Below are 19,927 nucleotides of genomic sequence, written 5' to 3'. Positions count from 1 at the left end.
GAGGGAGCAAACCTAAACCATTTCCAAAAGGGGAACCTACAATAATGTCCAGCGATGTGCTGTATGAATGTGACACTCTATGGATTTAGTATTTGAGAACCATGAGGTCATGGATGAAGCTTTCTTGTGTCCAGTTGCATTCGGAGACCTGCAACTGAAGTATGTCAAAATTCAGGGAAGAGCTACAAACAATTCAGAGCGTGGAAGGTAGGTTCCATAATGGAACAACTTACAGGTGTTAGATTTTTGTTATGAAGAGGAGATACAACTGAATTACAGCATCCAAGTATATGACTGTGAACATTTATTTGGTTGCTCATTCAAGCTAATATTTGTTAGCTGCTTTGGAGGCATAAAGATAGTATGTTTCTGTGGTGACAGATATATTCTCTATTTCAAGCTCAAACTGAGTAAGCGAGGGAAAGAACAAAACCCATGTCAGAGTCAGAATGTTCTTAGACATTGAGAGTTCTTGATGATTGGGGTTGTAAGAGCCTGTACGTATGGAAATTGATGGAATACAGGGTTTTCTACTCAGAGACGTTAAATAGAAGAATAGTATATTTATGGGGACAATTTAAGTGAAGCAGAGCTGTTTGATGTCACGGGACACAAAAGTTCTTTCTAGCCTTATGATGCTGCAATGCCTTTTCTACCATTGGAAGAAACAGAACTGTTGATTCTGGGAATTCTGATTGGATTATTCTCTCATCCGTTTATAAAATTATCCAAAAATTCAAGTGTTTCCTATGGAAATACAATTTCTTCTCCTTCCTACCAAAAGTCCTACCAAGGTTTTACTGGGATTGCATTGATTCTGTTGTTTAATTCATGGAGAATGGACGTCTTTGCAACATCAAGCTTCTAATCCTTGACCACAGTGTATCTCTCTCTTTATTTAGGTCTTTAATTTTTCTCAGCAGAGTGGGATAGTTTTTGCAGTAGAGATCTTGCTCATCTTTAATTAGATTAATCTCCCTAGGTATTTGAAGTCCTTTGATGCAGTTGTCAGTGGCATGGTGTGAGCCCCTTGAATGCACACCGACTAACACCTGTCCATTTCTAACACTTCTGCTCACGATGGGCTTGCAAAGAAAAGTTATAATCAGCTTTTCCCTTTGTAGAGAGTCAATGTTCCTTTTCTAACCCATCAAGGTAGAAAAAGTATAATAGCTTCACTGCAGGAAACTTATTTCAGAATCCAAACACTGGCAGCCCAGAAATTACTCCTTTGGTCTAACCTAAATTCCTCCAGTTGGCATTTCAGCTTATTTTCCTTTTGTTTGGTTTGAAGTTTGCCTTCCACAAAGGCTTCCTATCTAGCACTCTGCTATTTGAATCATCATGTTTTAACCAGGAAAAGCATGTTAAAATATGTATCACTTTTATTAGGAGAATTTGCTCGATACAAAACATGAAGTTAAAAAATACAATAACATTCTAGTTTTATTTTTTAAATATATGTGCTTAGGAAAAGAGGCCAAAAGAAAATGCACAGCAATGGTTATTTCTGGGTGATTAGTTAATGGACTATTTTTTACACATGTCTACATTTTCAGGGTTTTTATGATAAGCACGCATTATGTTTGCACTAAGCAAAAATAATAAGTATTTTTAAGTGAACAAAATAACATATTAAATATGTTTTAGGGCTGGGCACGGTGGCTCACACCTGGAATCCCAGCACTTTGGGAGGCCGAGGCAGGCAGATCTCTTGAGGTCAGGAGTTCGAGACCAGCCTGGCCAACGTGGCGAAACCCCATCTCTGCTAGCGTGGTGTGGCGGCAGGTGCCTGTAACCCCAGCTACTCGGGAGGCTGAGGCATGAGAATCGCTTGAAGCTGGGAGGCGGAGGTTGCAGTGAGCCGAGATCGTGCCACTGCACTCCAGCCTGGGTGACAGTGAGACTGTATCAAAAAAAGAAAAAAAAAACAAAGATAAATAACTCAATATGTATTAAAATTGCTGGCGTGAGCTTTTCTTTCCCCCTTTCTTGTGTAAAGTCTATTAGAATTTGCTAGTAAAATTAAAGCAGGTATGTGACACATCGTAAGATAATCGAGAAAGATAAACTTCTTTTTCAGGAGGGTCCATCTTCCTGCCATTTCTTCTGACTAGCTATAAATTCCATGCAGTGCTGGAATGTGCTTCTCACAGTTAAAGCGCTGAGCACCTGTTTTATTTCACACTCCCTTGGTTCCTGGGGTAAATCCCATCTCCGCAGCGTGGGCTCCAGTTAAATTCATTAGTGGTCCAGATGTGTGTCCCCTGTCAGCTGGCCAAGTAACCCCGCTGTTTATTGACAGGTTCTCAGGAATCAGATAGCTCGCAGTCGGCCAAGAAGGACATGCTGGCTGCCTTGAAGTCCAGGCAGGAAGCTCTGGAGGAAACCCTGCGTCAGAGGCTGGAGGAACTGAAGAAGCTGTGTCTCCGAGAAGCTGTAAGCCTTTCCTAGCTCATCCCGTTGAGATTGGTGTTGTCTTGTGATGTCATTGATCTTTCTGATGTCATTTGATCTTTTTGATGTCATTTGACTGATGTCATTTGATCGTTTTGATGGAAGGCAAGGTTAGTGATAAAAAGAGAGCCTATCTGGGTGGCGAGCACTCTCCTTAAACACAAATGTTGGAAACATCCAAACCTCTCTCGTGTGCTTTATCAGAGAAAGAATTGGAGCAGAACCACATTAGTCCAAATCCATTGCAAATCTTACGAAAGCAGTTTGGCGTGGCTGGGGAATGCGCTATGTGGTACTGTTAATATTAGCGACTTTTTATAAAGAATATGCTTAAAGGGTTGGGAAACATATGGGTTTTGGTGTCTGCCTTTAATTATTTGGAAACCTAGTTTTGTTTTCAATAAAAGAAAAAGTCCCTGAACCCATCAAAAAATTAGTTGACGAAGAACTATGACGACCAGTATGAATCCCAAATAGGACCCCATGGGAGTCCCAGTGACAAGTCCTAATGATGATCCCTCATACTTGCATGGTAATTCATAAAGCATCTCCTCACATGATAGTGCCTCATTGGTTATAAGGGCTGGCCACCATCTTCCCAAGATTTTGTGCCTGAGTTTATTGTTGTGGCTTTTGTTCTTAAGGGTATTTCAGACTTGTCTTTGGACATCCTATTGAGCAGCTGGTGGTCAACAAGGAAACCACGATCTCACTTGATATATCATCACCTTTAGACCCTGTGATCTGGTGTTTAACTTTTCATTTTAAATAATGAAATCTTAGCCTAATGACATTTTTAAATTTTATGCAGGCTGGGCACAGTTACTCATTCCTGTAATACTAGCACTTTGGGAGGCTGAGGCAGGAGGATCAGTGGAGACGAGAGAGTAGCCTGGGCAACATAGTGAGACCCTGTCTCTACAAAAAAATAGCCAGATAGCCAGAGGTGGTGGTGTGTGTCTGTAGTCCCAGCTACTCAGGAGAGTAAGGCAGGAGGATCACCTGCACCTGGAAGGTTGAGGCTGCAGTGAGCGATGATCATGCCATTGCACTCCAGATTGGATGACAGAGCAAGACCTTGTCTCAAAAAAAAAAAAAAAAAAAGCAAAGCAAAGCAATGCTTTCTCGACCCTATGTATGTGCTAGTCTCACAGAAGTTGCTGCAAGCTGCTGTCTATATTTATTTAAATATCCATATCCACCTTCTTCTGTTTATTTCATGACTGTTAGAAGTGTTTGAAGGCTTCATGTTTTAATGCAACACACTTGACTGTGTGTGTGTGTGTGCGCACGTGTGTGTGCGCGTGTGTGTGTGCGCGCGCACGCGTGTGTGTGCATTGTGCACATGGGCACAATGGGGTGGGAGCTCTCCAAGGCGGGAGTGACTATGCACCACCTAACCTTACAAAGAGCTTTGCTGGTAAACAGTTGAGAATGGGAAGTCAAAAGAGGTTCCCAAAGTAAGTCAAAGAGACGTATACCCCTCCCCCAAACACTAAGGCCTTGCAGCAGGAAGAATGAAACAAGGGGCTGTAGAGTGAGATCACATTACATTTCAACTTGGCCTAATTATGGTCTGGATTGATTTAGACTGGAGCCTGCTCAAAGCAGAACCACATTAGTCCAAATCCATTGCAAATCTTAGGAAAGCAGTGGGCCTGGCTGGAGAATGCGCTATGTGATACTGTTAATATTAGCAACGTTTTTAGAAAGAAGATGCTTGAAGGATTGGGGAAAAAAAAATAGGAGTTTTGATGTCTGCCTTTAATAATTTGGAAAGCCTTGTTTTGTTTCTAATAAAAAGTCCCTAAACCCGGCAGGGAATGCATGTTTGGAGAATGTAAGGAACGTGTCAGGGCAAGATGAGCATGCGTTATAAAAAAATCTCACCATCGCTCTTAAAAACAAAAGCAAAAGAAGGAAAACAAAGCTGCCACTTCTTATAATGTTAACACCAGAAAATGTAATTGAGTGGAATAAATAACCCAACAAGAAGTCAGTTGCAGGTAGATTTCTCCTGTGATCATTCCCTATAGTTAGTCCCACCATAGCCTCTTGACGCATGTGTAGTCAAGGGCTGGGGGGAAGTCTTGGTAAATCTGTGCTGTTCCTGTATCTCTCCCCTCAGCTCAGAGTATCAAGAAGCGCTGTTTGACCCCTGGGGAGGGGGGCAGCTAAAATGAGGGAGGGGGAGAGCATTTGGCAGGATATAGGGAGGCACTAAGCTGAGGCCCCACTGCAGAGTGTTAAATTACTTCTTCGCTATGCAGCTCTGGTTACACACGAAATCAGATTAAATATCTGGAGAATCAAGACTTTGACTCAAATACCTTCAAGTGGATGGTGGAAAAAAATCAGTAGCCTCATTTTTTAAACTACATTTTAAAACCACAAACAGTTTAGAGTTATAAATCCATGGCAATTTTAACAACTTTTCCCTCCTTTTTGGAAGTTTCTAGGTTTAAAAAAAAAAAAAAATCAAGTCCTGACAATATAAAACCCCCAATAGTTGTGTTATTTATAGATAGACTTTTAGGGAAGCAGATTAAAAAAAAGTTGCAGGATAAACACTTACCTACTTTGGAGACATTTGAACCACATTTTTTTTTTTTTTTAAAGAAAAAAAGCAGGGAAGAAAATTGCAGAGAGTTTGATACTCAAATAGTTGGCCATTGTGCTCTGAAATGCTTACAATGAGGAATATATAGTCCACGGGGTCATTTCCCGGTGATCTGAACACAGCGAGGGAGAAGCAGGCGAGTGAGGGAGTATGCGTGCTTATGCTCATGTCACATGCACACACGGACGCACACACGTACACACGCGTGCACACATGCACACATGCACACTCAGCACACAGCAGTTGGGGAAGAGAGGCCAGAATCACTCTCATGATTTGGATTTTCCCGCCTGCTGGGCACTCAGCCCTGGACTGCCGTGAGCAAAAGCTTTCTGTGTGGATGATGGATATTCCTGAGAAGAGCCTTCTGAACTTCCTTGTCAGAGCAGCGCCTCGAGTCTTTGTGCAGGTTCTGCGTTAATTTGGGATAGAAAGCCAGAGCTGGGCTTGGCCTGGAAGTGCCCACTGTGCCACTGGCGACAGATGCACAGTTGGTCTCACAGCTTTTTCTGGTCTCTGGAAGTGACTTCTTGCATTTGATGCCTGGCCTCTGCAGCGCGGGGCAGCCGCTGACTCTGATTTGATCATTGTTCAGCCCTGATACAACTCACGCACAGAGAGCCTGATTCTAATCTTGAAATCACCCCCAGATCCTTAGCCTTTCACCAGGATCACTGTCACCATGAAAGTCTGTCAACTAAATTCACCGTCCTTTTACCCACAACAATTAGATTTCCAGGGCCCAAAATATACAAAACAGGTGTTTTTTTAGTAGCCTTGTCAATGACTTGGATTATATGTTCAATTTCTACTATACTTTTTTTTTTTTTGTAATAAACAGTCTCTATCTGTCGCCCAGGCTGGAGTGCAGTGGCATGATCTCAGTTCACTGCAACCTCCGCCTCCAGGGTTCAAGCGATTCTTCTGCCTCAGCCTCCCATAGCTGGGATTACAGGTGCTCACCACCACGCCCAGCTAATTTTTCTACTTTTAGTAGAGACAGGGTTTCACCACGTTGGCCAGGCTGATCTCAAACTCCTGATCTCAAAAGATCTGCCCACCTCGGCCTCCCAAAGTGCTAGGATTACAGACATGAGCCACCATGCCCGGCCATTCTACTAAAACTTTTAAACCAAACAATTGAATGTCTTTTACACACAGCCTATTCCTGTAGCATCTGGCCAGAGTAGATTACTACCCTTACTTGGTTTCTCAATCATTCATATATGCACTTTTCTGAGATTTGCCATGTAGATACCACTCCTCTTGTGAAAATTCATTTGAAGGAAACTTTAAACTTAGGTATTTGAGCGGGAGTATTTGACGCAGTGTCAAGAGCACGGGATTTGCAGTTAGAGAGACCCAAGAACTCACGTTGACGCTGCTCCTCACTGGCTGGGTGACCTTGCCTGGTGCAGAGGAGCAGGCAGGAAATATTTGTTCAATTAATGAATGAATGCAATTCAAGTTTTATCATGAAAGCCAAAATGGCAATTATGTTTACTTCACAGAAATTTACTTTGGAAAAAACTTTGGAAGTGCAACTATTCTACATAAGAGACATTGTTAGAGAAATGAAATTTCATTTCTGGAAATCTTATTTAGGCAAAGTGCTTAATGTGAATATTTCTAGCATAGGCGTTGACCTGTACCAAAGTGCATGCATGCATTGGTATGTGCGTATGAGCGCGCGCGTGTGTGTGTGTGTTCTAGAAAACAGACCCGCCCCACTCTGATTTATGCTCACTCCAAATGCCATGTCACATATGCAGGAGCTCACGGGCAAGCTGCCAGTTGAATATCCCCTGGATCCAGGGGAGGAACCACCCATTGTTCGGAGAAGAATAGGAACAGCTTTCAAGCTGGATGAACAGAAAATCCTGCCCAAAGGAGAGGTGCGTCCGTCCTTTCTGTTGTTGGATTCTCTCACGTTATCCTTCCTTTTCCCCTTGGTGAGGCCTCCCAGGTTTTCCCTAACAATTTCTTCATTTCCGCCCAATGCCAGTATTTTCGCTCATATGTTTTCTTGAGTGAGCTGGCTGGTCGGTATGTGCTTCCCCTTGCTAGGAGTAGTTTGCTTGCATTCGCAGGCATCTGGGTGTCTGTCGAAGTTGCTTGTCTGACCTTGTGGGCCTAGTGCAAGCAGCCACGTTGAGCTTGGGGAGAACATTCCAGTAGCATTCACGTGTATTTGGCTTTGTAATGGCCTCTCAGCCCTCAGTGACTCAGAGCCAAGCTTGATGCCTGATCTGTGGAAGAAAAGCTGCCGAGAGAAGGAAAACTTAGGCCATGGCATCAGGTGCAAGGGTAGGTTGACTGGGGAGAGATCAGTAGGGTCCACCGCCCCGTGGTCGTAGCCTCCCCTGGCTACTCACGTCCCTCCAAGAATGTGTGCAGGATGCTTGGGCGGCCCTGGCCTTGTTTGTCTGTGTTTGGAGAAGCTACGTCCATCCTTTGGACTGAACACGGGCGAAGTTGGGCCTGGAGACTTCAGATTTGGGGAGAAAACAAACAAACAGAAAAACAGTAAATGACGAGTTGATGGGTGCTGACAAGTTGATGGGTGCTGACGAGTTGATGGGTGCTGACAAGTTGATGGGTGCAGCACAGCAACATGGCACAAGTATACATATGTAACAAACGTGCACGTTATGCACATGTACCCTAGAACTTAAAGTATAATAATAATAAAAAATATATATATATAGTATTTTAAGAGAAAATAAAACATGTCACAGAAAAAAAAAAAAAAAAAAAGACTTGAATCTCCGGCTGGTTAATGAGAATCCAGCCTCAGGCCAAGAGAAAGTAAAGGCCAGGTATACCCTCAGGCCCTGGGCCCCTGCCCAGGAAATGCTTTCCCAGATTTCTTCTGAACGAAGTTACTAATTAACATGCTCTTGAACAGAGGCCTTAAAAGGTCAGGACTTAAAGCCAGGGGAAAGAGGAATGCTGTATATTTTTAGTCTTTTGAGAAAGTGATTGGGAGAAACGGACACCTGGGGTAGGTAGGATTAGGGTGAGGGTGAAATCAGAGAGGGACCCAAGTGCTTGTGGCCCCATCTAAGTGTTAGAGGAATCTCCTGAGATCTGCAGTGGCAGGTCCCTGGGACACTGGTAGACACACCAGTCTGCTTCAATGAAAACTAAAGGTCTTGTAGCCGGGCGTGGTGGCTCACGCCTTTTGCTGCAAAATTCCAGCACTTTGGGAGGCCAGGGTGGGCAGATCACTTGAGGTCAGGAGTTCGAGACCAGCCTGGCCAACATGGTGCAAACCCCATCTCTACCAAAAAAATACAAACATTAGCCAGGCTTGGTGGTGTGTGCCTGTAGTCCCAGCTACTCAGAGGCTTAGGCAAGAATCGCTTGAACCCAGGAGATGGAGGTCGCAGTGAGCCAAGGTTGCACCACTGTACTCCAGCCTGGGTGACAGACTGAGACCCTGTCTCAAAAACAAACAAAAACAACAAAAAATTAAAGCTCAGCTAGGCAGTTCCTGGTCTGTAAAATGGAGCTTGTAGCCCTTACTTCTTTGGGTGTCCCTAGGATTGAATGAGCCAGTGTATGTAAAACACGCCGCTCAGGATTTGGCACTTGTGATGCTCAGCAGTTGCTTGTAGGGGAGATGAAATCTCAAAGGAGGGGTGCTGCGGGAACTGCGGGGGACGGAGGATGGGATTGAGGTCAGGCATTTCCAAATCCTGCTGGTCATCAGAGCCGCCCTAGGGAGGAACTTCAGCTCCCCCTGTTGCTGGGCAGATACTTGGCCCTTAAGCTTTAAAAAGGGACCCCGCTTTTAGGTAGTTCCCCCAACACCCTCCTTGGTCTTCCCAGAGTCCCACCACACCTTCCACGCTTCTCAGTACCGCATGACTTTAGCTCCCTGAGAATGCCCTAGCCATGTGCTTCCTTGCCTGTCCCCACACATGATCTTTCCTAAGTTCGTAAAAGGAACCAGCACAGGAGCAGCTGGCGTTTTGCAAGGTTCCTCTGAGAAGCATGAGACGGTCACCTGGTCTCTGCTGCGGCTCCTGGAAATGCACTTTGCTTCCCTGTTCATGTAACAGGCAGACATTTGCATGGACAGGGCATTCAGCCTTGGACTTGTCTTAGTTTAAATAGTGAGAATTTGTCCTGGGCTCCCCCACAAAACTCTGAATCAGTGTCTGGCGCCAGGGCCATTGTAACAGCTCAGGAACAGCTGCCCCGGGGAGCCCAAACTCACAGAACAATCTTTGTCCCTTGGTGACTTGCCTATTTCAAGACCCCAGGCAGGAGTCCATGTCGATATTCTTCTCCCTCTGAGAGAACAGTGCAGCCAGCCTTGGCAGGATTCAGGAGTTTATTAACTCCAAAATAGTTCCCTTTAACCTTCACCTTTTCCTCTCGCTGCTTGTTCCCACTCCCTTTAGGCTTAAAGTGCTCAAAAGTCAATGAGATCAGGCAAAGAACTTCTCCTTGATGGCAGTCTCCAGCATGGTGCATTGTGCCAGGAGGCAAGGATATTTTACTGAGCCACCAAACAGGAAGATCTGTTGATTCTAGCCAACAGTTGATCTCCTCCTATTTGGCTAGATCAGTTCCCATCAAATGTCAGCGTGTCCGTGAATTTCCTAGGGCAAGATGTGTGCTCTCTCCCTGGCCTTGAGAAGCTGCCGATGCATTTGTCCTGGGTTTACTAGCTGTGGGGTTAGGCAAACATTCTACCTCTCCTGCAGGCTCCCAAGTATGCCCACCTTGCAGGACCCTGTCAGTGAGACAGCTCACTGCTCAAAATCTCAACCAACAAGGTGCTGTGTAGAGCTAGCTGTCATCCAGAGGGGTTTTACTAGGGAAGAGAGGAAATAGAAAAATGAACAATCTGACACTTTGCAGGGGATTCTACATTCACCCCCCAAATCCTCACGCACACGTGCACGAGCTGCCTCGCCCCATCCCTCAGCAGCTGGTGTACATGCATCTGCAGAGGAGAGGCTTGGTCAGCACAGAGGACAACAGCAAACATGCTGTCTAGGTGTCATCCGCTAGGTCCACCAGGCATTTTTGACAGCCACAGCTTCATTCTTCCCAGTCCCCAAACTCTGAGGAGAATCTCATCCATCTGTACTTCTTGGCAAAAGGAAGGATGGAGGTGGGAGGGAGCTACAATAAAAAGAGGGGAAGGACATTAATGAGCTGGGCGGGGGTGGGGGTGGGTGGGAGGGGGACTGCCACCACCACCACCCACTGTCCATCCATGCCCCTTGAAGGGCCCAGGTGTAGCCCAGCAGAGTATCCATGAATAGGCAGATGGGGAAGGGACAGTCAGAGCTTGCAAAATGAGCTCCCAAGGCCGGGCGTGGTGGCTCACACCTGTAATCCCAGCACTTTGGGAGGCCAAGGCGGAAGAATAGCCTGAGGTCAGGAGTTTGAGACCAGCCTGGCCAACATGGTGAAACCCCATCTCTACTAAAAATACAAAAATTAGCTGGGTATGGTGGCAGGTGCCTGTAATCTCATCCGCTTGGGAGGCTGAGGCAGGAGAATCGTTTGAACCTGGGAGGTGGAGGTTACAATGAGCAGAGATTGCACCACTGCACTCCAGCCTGGGTGACAGAGCAGGATCCATCTAAAAAAAAAAGAGCTCCCGAAAGACACGCGGGTGAGTGGGGATACGGGGAAAGACAAGATGTGTGAGTCAGAGGCCCGTGCATTAGCTTCATGTGTGTGAGTTCCTTGGTAGCAAGTCCACAGAGAAGAATGGCATAAAGAAACTAAAAATCATGCTGCATCCTACATCCAAAATGGAAAGGAAGTGGCAACCACATGGGCTGTGACTCTCCACAAAGGCTTTGGTTTGTCTTAATGAACCTTGCTGGAGACAGTCAAACACAGCCAAGCGATCCCTAGACCTGCCGTGTGGGAACTCTGTTCTCAGTGATGGTGACAGTGTTCAGACCAACACTTATCTCCGGAAAGTAACAGAAGCAAGGGTTATAACAGTGGGTGTGTCTGGGGACTTCAGTGGATGAAGATTTTAGGAGTGGAGCTACTTTTAAGAGTGTCTCCCAAGGAACTGAGCTTGCCTTGGGGAGAGGACAGGGACCTTGGGGAGGGAAGGATGAGTGTCTCCCTGCTCAGCATCCCCAGTAACACAAACCGGTGCTTTCCCTCCCACAGGAAGCTGAGCTGGAACGCCTGGAACGAGAGTTTGCCATTCAGTCCCAGATTACAGAGGCTGCCCGCCGCCTAGCCAGTGATCCCAACGTCAGCAAAAAACTGAAGAAACAAAGGAAAACCTCATATCTGAATGCACTGAAGAAACTGCAAGAGATTGAAAATGCGATCAATGAGAACCGCATCAAGTCTGGAAAGAAACCCACCCAGAGGGCTTCGCTGATCATAGACGGTCAGTGCCAACTGGGCTGTCCCCACCCCACTCCCACGCCCGGGCCCCGGGAACCAGACGCCAGGTCCCACGAGTGGCCCCTGCATGACCTGAGCAGCCACCTAACTGCCCACTGCCTTCATTTGTCCATCCATAAAATGAAGCGAGTAAGGCCTGATCCCACGTGAGAGAAACCAAGTGGATGCAGACGCAGATGAAGGGATTGTATGAATCAAACTGTTGGTATCACTGTTGGCTTCCTCCCTGGGAGAACCTGCAGCCAGGAGCTAGCATTCTTCTCAGCCCTCACTGTGAACTGAGCTGAGTTGACTAGGCTAGCCCAGGCTCTGACACTCAGGGACCTGAGCGCCCCTACTCAATCTGGAAGGACAGGTGGGGCTGGGGTGCACAGCAGCAGTGATCCCTCTCTTCGAGCAGCCTCTGCCAACCCGCTGGCCCCTGTACTTCCAGGGGCCTCCTATCCCAAGAGCTGAGGCTTGGGGAGACTGGACCATCTGATTGTCTGGAACCCTGAGCTCCAGTCAGGGGCAGGGAATTTGGGTGATGACCTTTGGTAAACTGTAGAAGGAAATCCCCCAATATCCACCCACAAAGCATCAAATCCCCTAAACTGTTAGAATCCTTCTTGTCTAAGTCAGTGAATTATTGAAAATATAAATCAAGCTTTTCTCCAAGTGTATGCATATTTAAACTACCTTTGCTCTAGAAAGACAGAAAGTTGAATAGTGGTTACTATGGGGATGAGGGCACAGGCGAATGAGGAGTTAATGCTTAATGGATACAGAGTTTCAGTCTGGAAAAATGAAAATATTATTCAAACAGAAGATGGATAGTGGTGATGGTTGCACAACAGTGTGAATGTAGTTAATGTCAATGAACTGTACACTTAAAAATAGTTGGCCGGGCGCAGTGGCTGAAGCCTGTAATCCCAGCACTTTGGGAGGCCGAGACGGGCGGATCACAAGGTCATGAGATCGAGACCATCCTGGCTAACATGGTGAAACCCCATCTCTACTAAAAAATACAAAAAAACTAACCGGGCAAGGTGGCGGGCGCCTGTAGTCCCAGCTACTCGGGAGGCTGAGGCAGGAGAACGGCGTAAACCCGGGAGGCGGAGCTTGCAGTGAGCTGAGATCCGGCCACTGCACTCCAGCCTGGGCAACAGAGCAAGCCTCCGTCTCAAAAAAAAAAAAAAAAAAAAATAGTTAAGCTGGGGCTGGGCGCAGTGGCTCACACCTGTAATCCCAACACTTCAGGAGGTCAAGGCGGGCGGATCACCTGAGGTCGGGTGTTCAAGACCAGCCTGACAAACATGGAGAAACCCTGTCTCTACTAAAAATACAAAAATTAGCCAGGTGTGGTGGTGCATACCTGTAATCCCAGCTACTCAGGAGGCCGAGGCAGGAAAATCACGTGAACACGGGGGGCGGAGGTTGCAGTGAGCTGAGATGGTGCTCGTGCCATTGCACTCCAGCCTTGGCAGCAAGAGCAATACTCTGTCTCAAAAAAAAAAAAAAAGAGAAAAGAAAAACAGTTAATCTGGGCATGTTGGCATGCACCTGTAGTCCCAGCTACTCAGGAGCCTGAGGCAGAAGGATCGCTTGAGCCGGAAGTTTGAGACTGTAGTCTGCTATGATTACGCCTATGAGTAACCATGCATTCCAGCCTGGGCAATATAGTAAGACTCCATCTCTGAAAAAAAAAAAAAAAAAGTTAACATGGTAAATGTGATGTTATATATATTTCACTACAATTACATAGATGGATATAGACAGATACAGATTTGCAGCCTAAACTCGTGGGCATCTTAGGGTAGCAATGATGTGCTGAAGATTCCAAGATGCTGAAGTCAGAGCTCCTGGTTGCTCAGAGTCCATCATGCAACAAGAATAAAGTGAATTCCTAGTTAAAAAGAGAAGTTTTAGAAACTCCTTTGCTCTAGGAAATTTGGAATAACCATCTTTCCCTATCTCATCCTGTTGTCCTTGGCCAAGGCCACACAACTTTTCCCCCGCCACCTAGTAAAACTCCCTCAGCCTCTTTCTGATGCTCCATTTGAGATCCTCTACGCCCTCCAAGGCAGTTAGGGGTTCCCAACAGAAAGATGTTTCCTACAGAAACATCCAAGGGCGCACTTGAACTAGAGGAGTGATTAACGTTCTTGCTAGTTCCTTAGCATATTATTTTAAGAGGTAAAACACCAAACTTGGAACCTGAAGACTTAGGACCTTTGCTTGCGTTGCCGGAGAGCAAAACCACCTCAGACAAACCGCTCTTCCCTTCCTACCCCTCAGTTTCCCCAGCAGTGAAACAGGGAGGATTATTTTACTCTCTCCCTTTTGGGCGTGTTCTCCTGGTTAATTGAATGGCATCTATAAAAATAAGCTTTGGGTAGATGGAGCCTGTATTTAGCACGCTTGTTTTCTCTACTAATGACTTACAAAGTTTATTGAGAAGCCGTTTATTGCCACAGAAGCAAAGCAAAGTGCCTACCCTAGTTTCACATTTGTAGAATAAAAAGCAGTTTGCGTCCTTTGGTTTCGCTGGTACATGCCCTGGGTTTGTGCAGGGACAATGATGTGGTTTAATCGGGCTGGGGCAGCCTTTATATTCGATATGAAGCCACTCTGCATTGCAGTATTCTATGAAACCAGGGCACAAACAAAGGCTAGGGCACATGGCAGTGTCGGGGTGGGGAGCTGAGCCAATGACCCGCCACAGGGACTGTCAAACACCCAGCAGCATTTGTATTGTATCTGGTGGGTTCTTTCTGGTTAGGAAGAGAAAGGTATGAGGTGGCGGTAGACACACTGTTTTTACAGATAGGGCTTTGTTGAAGGAATGTGCTGAACTCATAGGCTATTGCTTTTTGTCTTCTCAGATGGAAACATTGCCAGTGAAGACAGCTCCCTCTCAGATGCCCTTGTTCTTGAGGATGGTAGGTTTATGCATTTCCTGCTTACAAACCTGGAGCTCAGAGTAAACAGAGATGAATTTGTATGTAGTCTGGGGATTGCCTTGTGTAAAGGCAAGAGCCAGGCCAAAAGACAGCTGGGCTCCCTGCAAGCTCTCTCATTTCCCAGTATTCACCTATTTGGTTGGGAGTGGGTAGGTGCTGCATAAACCCATGTGCATTAGAGCTTTTCATCAGTGGTGCTTTACTTTTTTAGAAACCAAAAACTTTTTTTTTTTTTTTAAGGCAGGGTCTCACACTATTGCCCAGGCTGGAGTGCAATGGCATGATCTCGGCTCACTACAACCTCTGCCTCCTAGGCTCAAGTGACTCTTCTACCTCAGCCTCCCTAGGAGCTGGGACTACAGTATGCCGCCACAGCTGGCTAATGTTTGTATTTTTTTCGTAGAGACTGGGTTTGCCATGTTGCTCCTGGGTTCAAACGACCCACCCACCTCAGCCTCCCAAAGTGCTAGGAGGATTATAGGCAGGAGCTACCATACCCAGTCCAAAACTACATTGTTAACTAGACAGAGAATCTACACACTAGGTATAGCTTCCTTTTGAGTATTCATAGTATCTAGAGGAAAAGGTAGAAATTGATTTAGATCACAAGTCAAAGATTGAAACTCACTAGGAGAGTCTAAAGATCGTGAGAAGAAATGGAACAAACCTACTGTTGCTTCCCAAGGCAGTAGTGAAAGCAAGAGGGGAGGTATCCTGGTAGACACACGCTCAGGCTGGAAAACTGTCTTATTATTTCCCATTGAACTGTTAAAACCTGGTAGTTAGCAGGATATTTTCTTGGGAAATTCTTAAAAAAACAGAACTCGTCCCTCCCCCAACCCCCACCACCATCATACGTAGGGGAAGTAAGAATACCAAACCCAGAACCATGTGAGAATACTCCAGTGGATGTTTAACCATCACACTGGGTGGCGGGTGCATTAATTATATGGAAATATATTAAGTGGCAGTTAATTTTTTTGTCCCGTAGGGAAACCTCAGGCAGGCAGTGATAAGTGGCTGTTCAGATGGGAAACATAAAAGGTCCACACTAGTCATAGTAATAATGATAATTGCAATAATAATAATGATTGCTCTTGATGTGGGGAAAGTCTGGCACGTTATTTACCCAGTCACCTTGGCTGTGCTATTAGAAATCAGACTGGAATATATTTGTCTGCTTCATTACACACGGGGGAGGCCATTGGGCTACAAGGAAACGGGGGGCTTGAGCATCAGAGATCCCAGCCCTGTGGTTGGCCTCTGAGTACCCCAGTCTCTCCTGGAAACGGAACAAGAAAAATTGAGAGAGATTCCTTGGTAATAGAGGGGTGCCTGGAGCAATAGGTAATGTCAGTGGGTAATTTTGAGTGGGTAATGTCAGTGGGTAATTTTTGTGATTCCGGCTGCTTCCCCGTGTTCCAGATGCAGACCCTGGACTTCCTCACAGGTGTCAGCACATCGTTTTGCATGCCACGGTCCCACTGCAGGCTGTCTTTCTAGGGACTCTTCCTTCACTGATTTGAGGGCAAAGGAGGAGTGGGTACATACTGGGTGTCCATGGCTGGGGGACTGAGAATTAGGCTGTGAAACGAGTGGCTGGAAATGGATTTAGGGGCAAGTGAATGGTAGTTGGTTGGTTGTAAGGTTTGCTTCTGTGCTTTTTTCCCCCTCCACCTCCCGTCTCTGCCTTCCCCGTGAAGCCTGAATCGTTCCCTCCTCTCTCTTCTCAATGCTGACCTGCCCCAGCCTGAAGTCTTCATTCATCCCCCTCTTCGGTCTCTAGTTTTAGAACGCTGCCAGGTGAATAGTTCTAAAACAGGATTTTTCACCTTGATGCATCCGTGCTTAAGATGTTGCAAAGTTTTCCTGTGACTTTTCAAAATCTCAGCTCCTTAGCTCAGAATTCCAGGCCCCCATCAGTCAGGCTCTTGGCTCACATGTGCACACAGAAGGTGGCTGTGCTGACCAGAGCTCCTCCCTCACTCCGCCTGCCCCACCTCACCAGCCCCTGCCCGGCCAGATGTGCCTGCAGCTGGTACCCTGCCCTCAGGGCCTCCACACTTTGGTTCAAGCCCTTCCTTCCTTCTCCTCTTTGCCTGCCCAAGTCCCTTCAAGACCAGCCTCTCCCACAGCACCTCCTAGACTCACTGAATTTGCTTTTTCTGAAAGTCCCCTAGCACACTGACGTGTTAGATCATTCCTATCCTGGAGGCAGGGAATCATTTATTAATACATAATCTTTGTAGCTCATCTCCTTAAAGAAGTTAAGGCAGTTTCAAACTTAAAATATACAGAATGAAAAGAGAATAAACACAGCTCTGGGGAAAAAAAAGCAAAGAGTAGACACCCGATCCACCCAGCAGGTATTTACAATGGACATATAGACCCTCATTCATTTTTTTTTTTCTCCAACCAATGTTTATCAAGCAGCTACTATGTGTTAGCTGAGGATCTAGCAGCAAATGAAACAGACAAAACTCTCCAGGAACTCAGACCCTCCCAAAGTGAATTAGATGCTTAGCGTCTGTTGAAAGACAACACTAGAGCAGTAACTACATTTTGCTGTTTGGCGTGAAGCAGTCATTTGTTGGTGGTATTTAATGACGGTCAGACTTCACTCCATTCGTGTCTCATCCAAAGCGACGCGTCTCTTCCCATGCAGTCCCGCCTGCAGTGGAGGTTTGGCTTGCCCTGGTTTGACTCGTCTTGACTTGTCTTGGCAACCAGGAAAGAGTCTCAGGGTTTCTCATTACAGGGGCGAAGGTGTGGGTTTGGCTGTATGGCTCCAAGGTGCGGGTGGATGGGGGTGGGGGCTCTGGCTCAGCCTGTGGGAAGGATGGCCGGGGCTCATTTCCTCTCTTCCTGTCTTTGTGCAGAAGACTGTCAGGTTACCAGCACAATGTCCCCCCTACATTCTCCTCACAAGGGACTCCCTCCTCGGCCACCGTCGCACAACAGGCCTCCTCCTCCCCAGTCCCTGGAGGGACTCCGACAGACGCACTGTCACCGCAGCGACTATGACAGGTCTCCCATCAAGCCCAAAATGTGGAGCGAGTCCTCTTTAGATGAACCCTATGAGAAGGTCAAGAAGCGCTCCTCTCACAGCCATTCCAGGTGAGCTGCGTCGTGAATGACGCCAAATGAGGCCACCGTCCACGCTCTGTGATTGCTTCCACAATCAAAGGGCTGTCCCAAGTAGCATCCACGGTGACAAAACCCACGTCAACCTAGTTCCTCCCCCTGGGGTTTGCCTTTCACGGGGCTGTGCTCACAGCGCCCTCTGCTGCCCACCCTGTTGAGGTACATTTTTGTGACTCAGAAATTGGGGCTTTGGCCCACAATCCACGTGATGACAGATGGTTTGAATGCTGTTAAATTCCAGAGGAATTAATTAGGAAATCTCAGGCAGCGCTATTCTGAAATGGCAAGTGAAAGTCCACTCGGAGCAATTGCAGTGGTTCAGAACTCCACCCCCTCATCCAGCAGAATTCTCCAGCCAAGCAGCTGAAATCCAAGCTGTGTATTATCAGCTCATTACCGGCCTGACCTTGTAGGGAGGTTTTTTTTTTTGGAAGGCATTTGGGTCTGCTGCTCTGTTTTTCTCATTTCCTTTAATCACCCTACCAAGCTCCAAGGGGGTGCCAGGACAGGTAAATATTTGTTTCTTGGAAAACAAAAACTGTAAGGGCAGGACCGTCACACTGCCTGCTACAGAGAAGGCTGACCAGGATCTTTGTCTCGTATTGCCTAGGTAGGGAGTGGGGAGGGTGTTCAGGGACCAGGACTCTACCCACTGCTGGGGAAAGCCTGAGAACCACAGTAGAGGTCTGACCAAGCAAGGTGGGAGTCACGGGCGAGCTTCCCCACATGCTGGGATCGATGTCCTGAACTAGCCAGCCCCCCAGGAAAGGTGCTGTCTGTCTGGCGGTGACTACATGGCCTCCTTGGCTTTGCAGCAGCCACAAGCGCTTCCCCAGCACGGGAAGCTGTGCGGAAGCAGGCGGAGGAAGCAACTCCTTGCAGAACAGCCCCATCCGCGGCCTCCCGCACTGGAACTCCCAGTCCAGCATGCCGTCCACACCAGACCTGCGGGTCCGGAGTCCCCACTACGTCCATTCCACGAGGTGAGTCTGCCCGGCCTTTGGGCCACCTCCCTGCTCAGACCAGGCCTTCCTTTTTAAAATTGGGCATTGCCAGCCCCAAGCTGGCCCAAATAATGGAGGAGCTACAGTCAGACCTGAACCCGGGAGGATAAATGAAGCAGAATAAAAAAACCAAGCTGGCGGCAGTCAACCCCCATTAGCCATGAGACCCATGCAGAGGGCACTTGGAGCCAGCCAGAGAATCCCTGGGCTCCTGGAGACAGGGAGCATGAAAAGTTTCCTCATCGAAGCAGAGGCAGCAGAGGCTGGCTGGGTTAGCATGGGAAGAGCTCTTACATCTTTCTACTGAGGCCTAAATTTATACTGGACTCCCTTTAGTGCCTCAAAATGTAAATTCATAAAGAGCAAAAGAGCCAGGCATAAATGAGGCTTCAGTGAATCACACCTTCTTTTTTGTTTGTTTGGTTTTTTTTTTTTTTTTTTCTTGAAATGGAGTCACGCTGTCACCCCGGCTGGAGTACAGTGGTGCGATCTCGGCTCACTGCAACCTCTGCCTCCTGGGTTCAAGCGATTCTCCTGCCTCAGCCTCCTGAGTAGATGGAATTATAGGCACCTACCACCACGCCTGGCTAATTTTTTTATTTTTTAGTAGAGACGGGGTTTCACCGTGTTGGCCAGGCTGGCCTTGAACTCCTGACCTCAGGTGATCCACCCGCCTTGACCTCCCAACGTGCTGGGATCAGAGGCGTGAGCCACCGCTCCTAGCCACACCTTCTTTGTCTAAAAAGAAGCAAACCAGATCACAGAGGGCCACGTGATGGAGACTTTCAACCCCCTTCTGAGTGGCAGTTGGAAGTGGGTGGGACTCACCTCTTCCTGTGCTTGGCCAGTGGGGCCCCTGTGAATTTCACATGCAGTCCCAGCATCAGGCAACACCATCTGCCCTGTGATAGTGTTTCGCAAACGTACTTCCCTAAGCCCTGAGTGGACTCACACGAGCAGAATGAATTATAGATAAAGTAATGGTGTGGTGAGTATTTGCATCATTCTTTAATTATCTCATTTGCCACCAACCTTCTATTTCCCAGTTTCCACAGGAAAGGGGAGTCTATTTATATGGATTATGTGATAGTATTTGGTTAAATTATATGAAGGGCCTCTGTAGGACTGCTTTTTGATCTGATCTGTAAATATGGACATTTCATCTGGTTTGTGTTTTGTCTTTTTTTTTTTTTTTTTTTTTTTCCAAGAGAGACAGGGTCTTGCCCTGTTGCCCAGGCTGGAATGCAGTGGTTTGATCACAGCTTACTGCATCCTCAAGTGATCCTACCTCCTCAGCCTCCTGACTAGCTGGGACCATGGGTGTACAACACTACACCCAGCTAATTTTCTAATTT

General features: G+C 46.9%; 2 protein-coding genes across 15 annotated transcripts in view; both read left to right on the top strand.

Annotated features, from left to right (window-relative positions):
* PHYH (phytanoyl-CoA 2-hydroxylase) overlaps nt 1–19,927 on the top strand; it is a 1,057,918-nt gene that overhangs the window by 651,927 nt on the left and 386,064 nt on the right. The gene's annotated exons all lie outside the window — the stretch shown is intronic.
* FRMD4A (FERM domain containing 4A) overlaps nt 1–19,927 on the top strand; it is a 695,352-nt gene that overhangs the window by 660,913 nt on the left and 14,512 nt on the right. For 13 of the 14 annotated variants that reach the window (XM_050803197.1, XM_050803199.1, XM_050803194.1 and 10 more), the window contains 6 exons: nt 2,306–2,439; nt 6,850–6,972; nt 11,237–11,465; nt 14,347–14,403; nt 17,304–17,541; nt 18,384–18,551. In XM_050803197.1, coding sequence (XP_050659154.1) covers nt 2,306–2,439; nt 6,850–6,972; nt 11,237–11,465; nt 14,347–14,403; nt 17,304–17,541; nt 18,384–18,551 — 949 coding nt within the window. The remainder of the gene's footprint in view (nt 1–2,305; nt 2,440–6,849; nt 6,973–11,236; nt 11,466–14,346; nt 14,404–17,303; nt 17,542–18,383; nt 18,552–19,927) is intronic. The other variant, XM_050803198.1, reaches the window with a different exon arrangement.

This window comes from Macaca thibetana, chromosome 9, assembly GCF_024542745.1.
Source record: "Macaca thibetana thibetana isolate TM-01 chromosome 9, ASM2454274v1, whole genome shotgun sequence".
In the NCBI taxonomy this organism is placed as follows: domain Eukaryota; kingdom Metazoa; phylum Chordata; class Mammalia; order Primates; family Cercopithecidae; genus Macaca; species Macaca thibetana.
The sequence above is the reverse complement of the archived record's forward strand: the minus strand, read 5'-3'. Positions and strand labels throughout refer to the sequence as shown.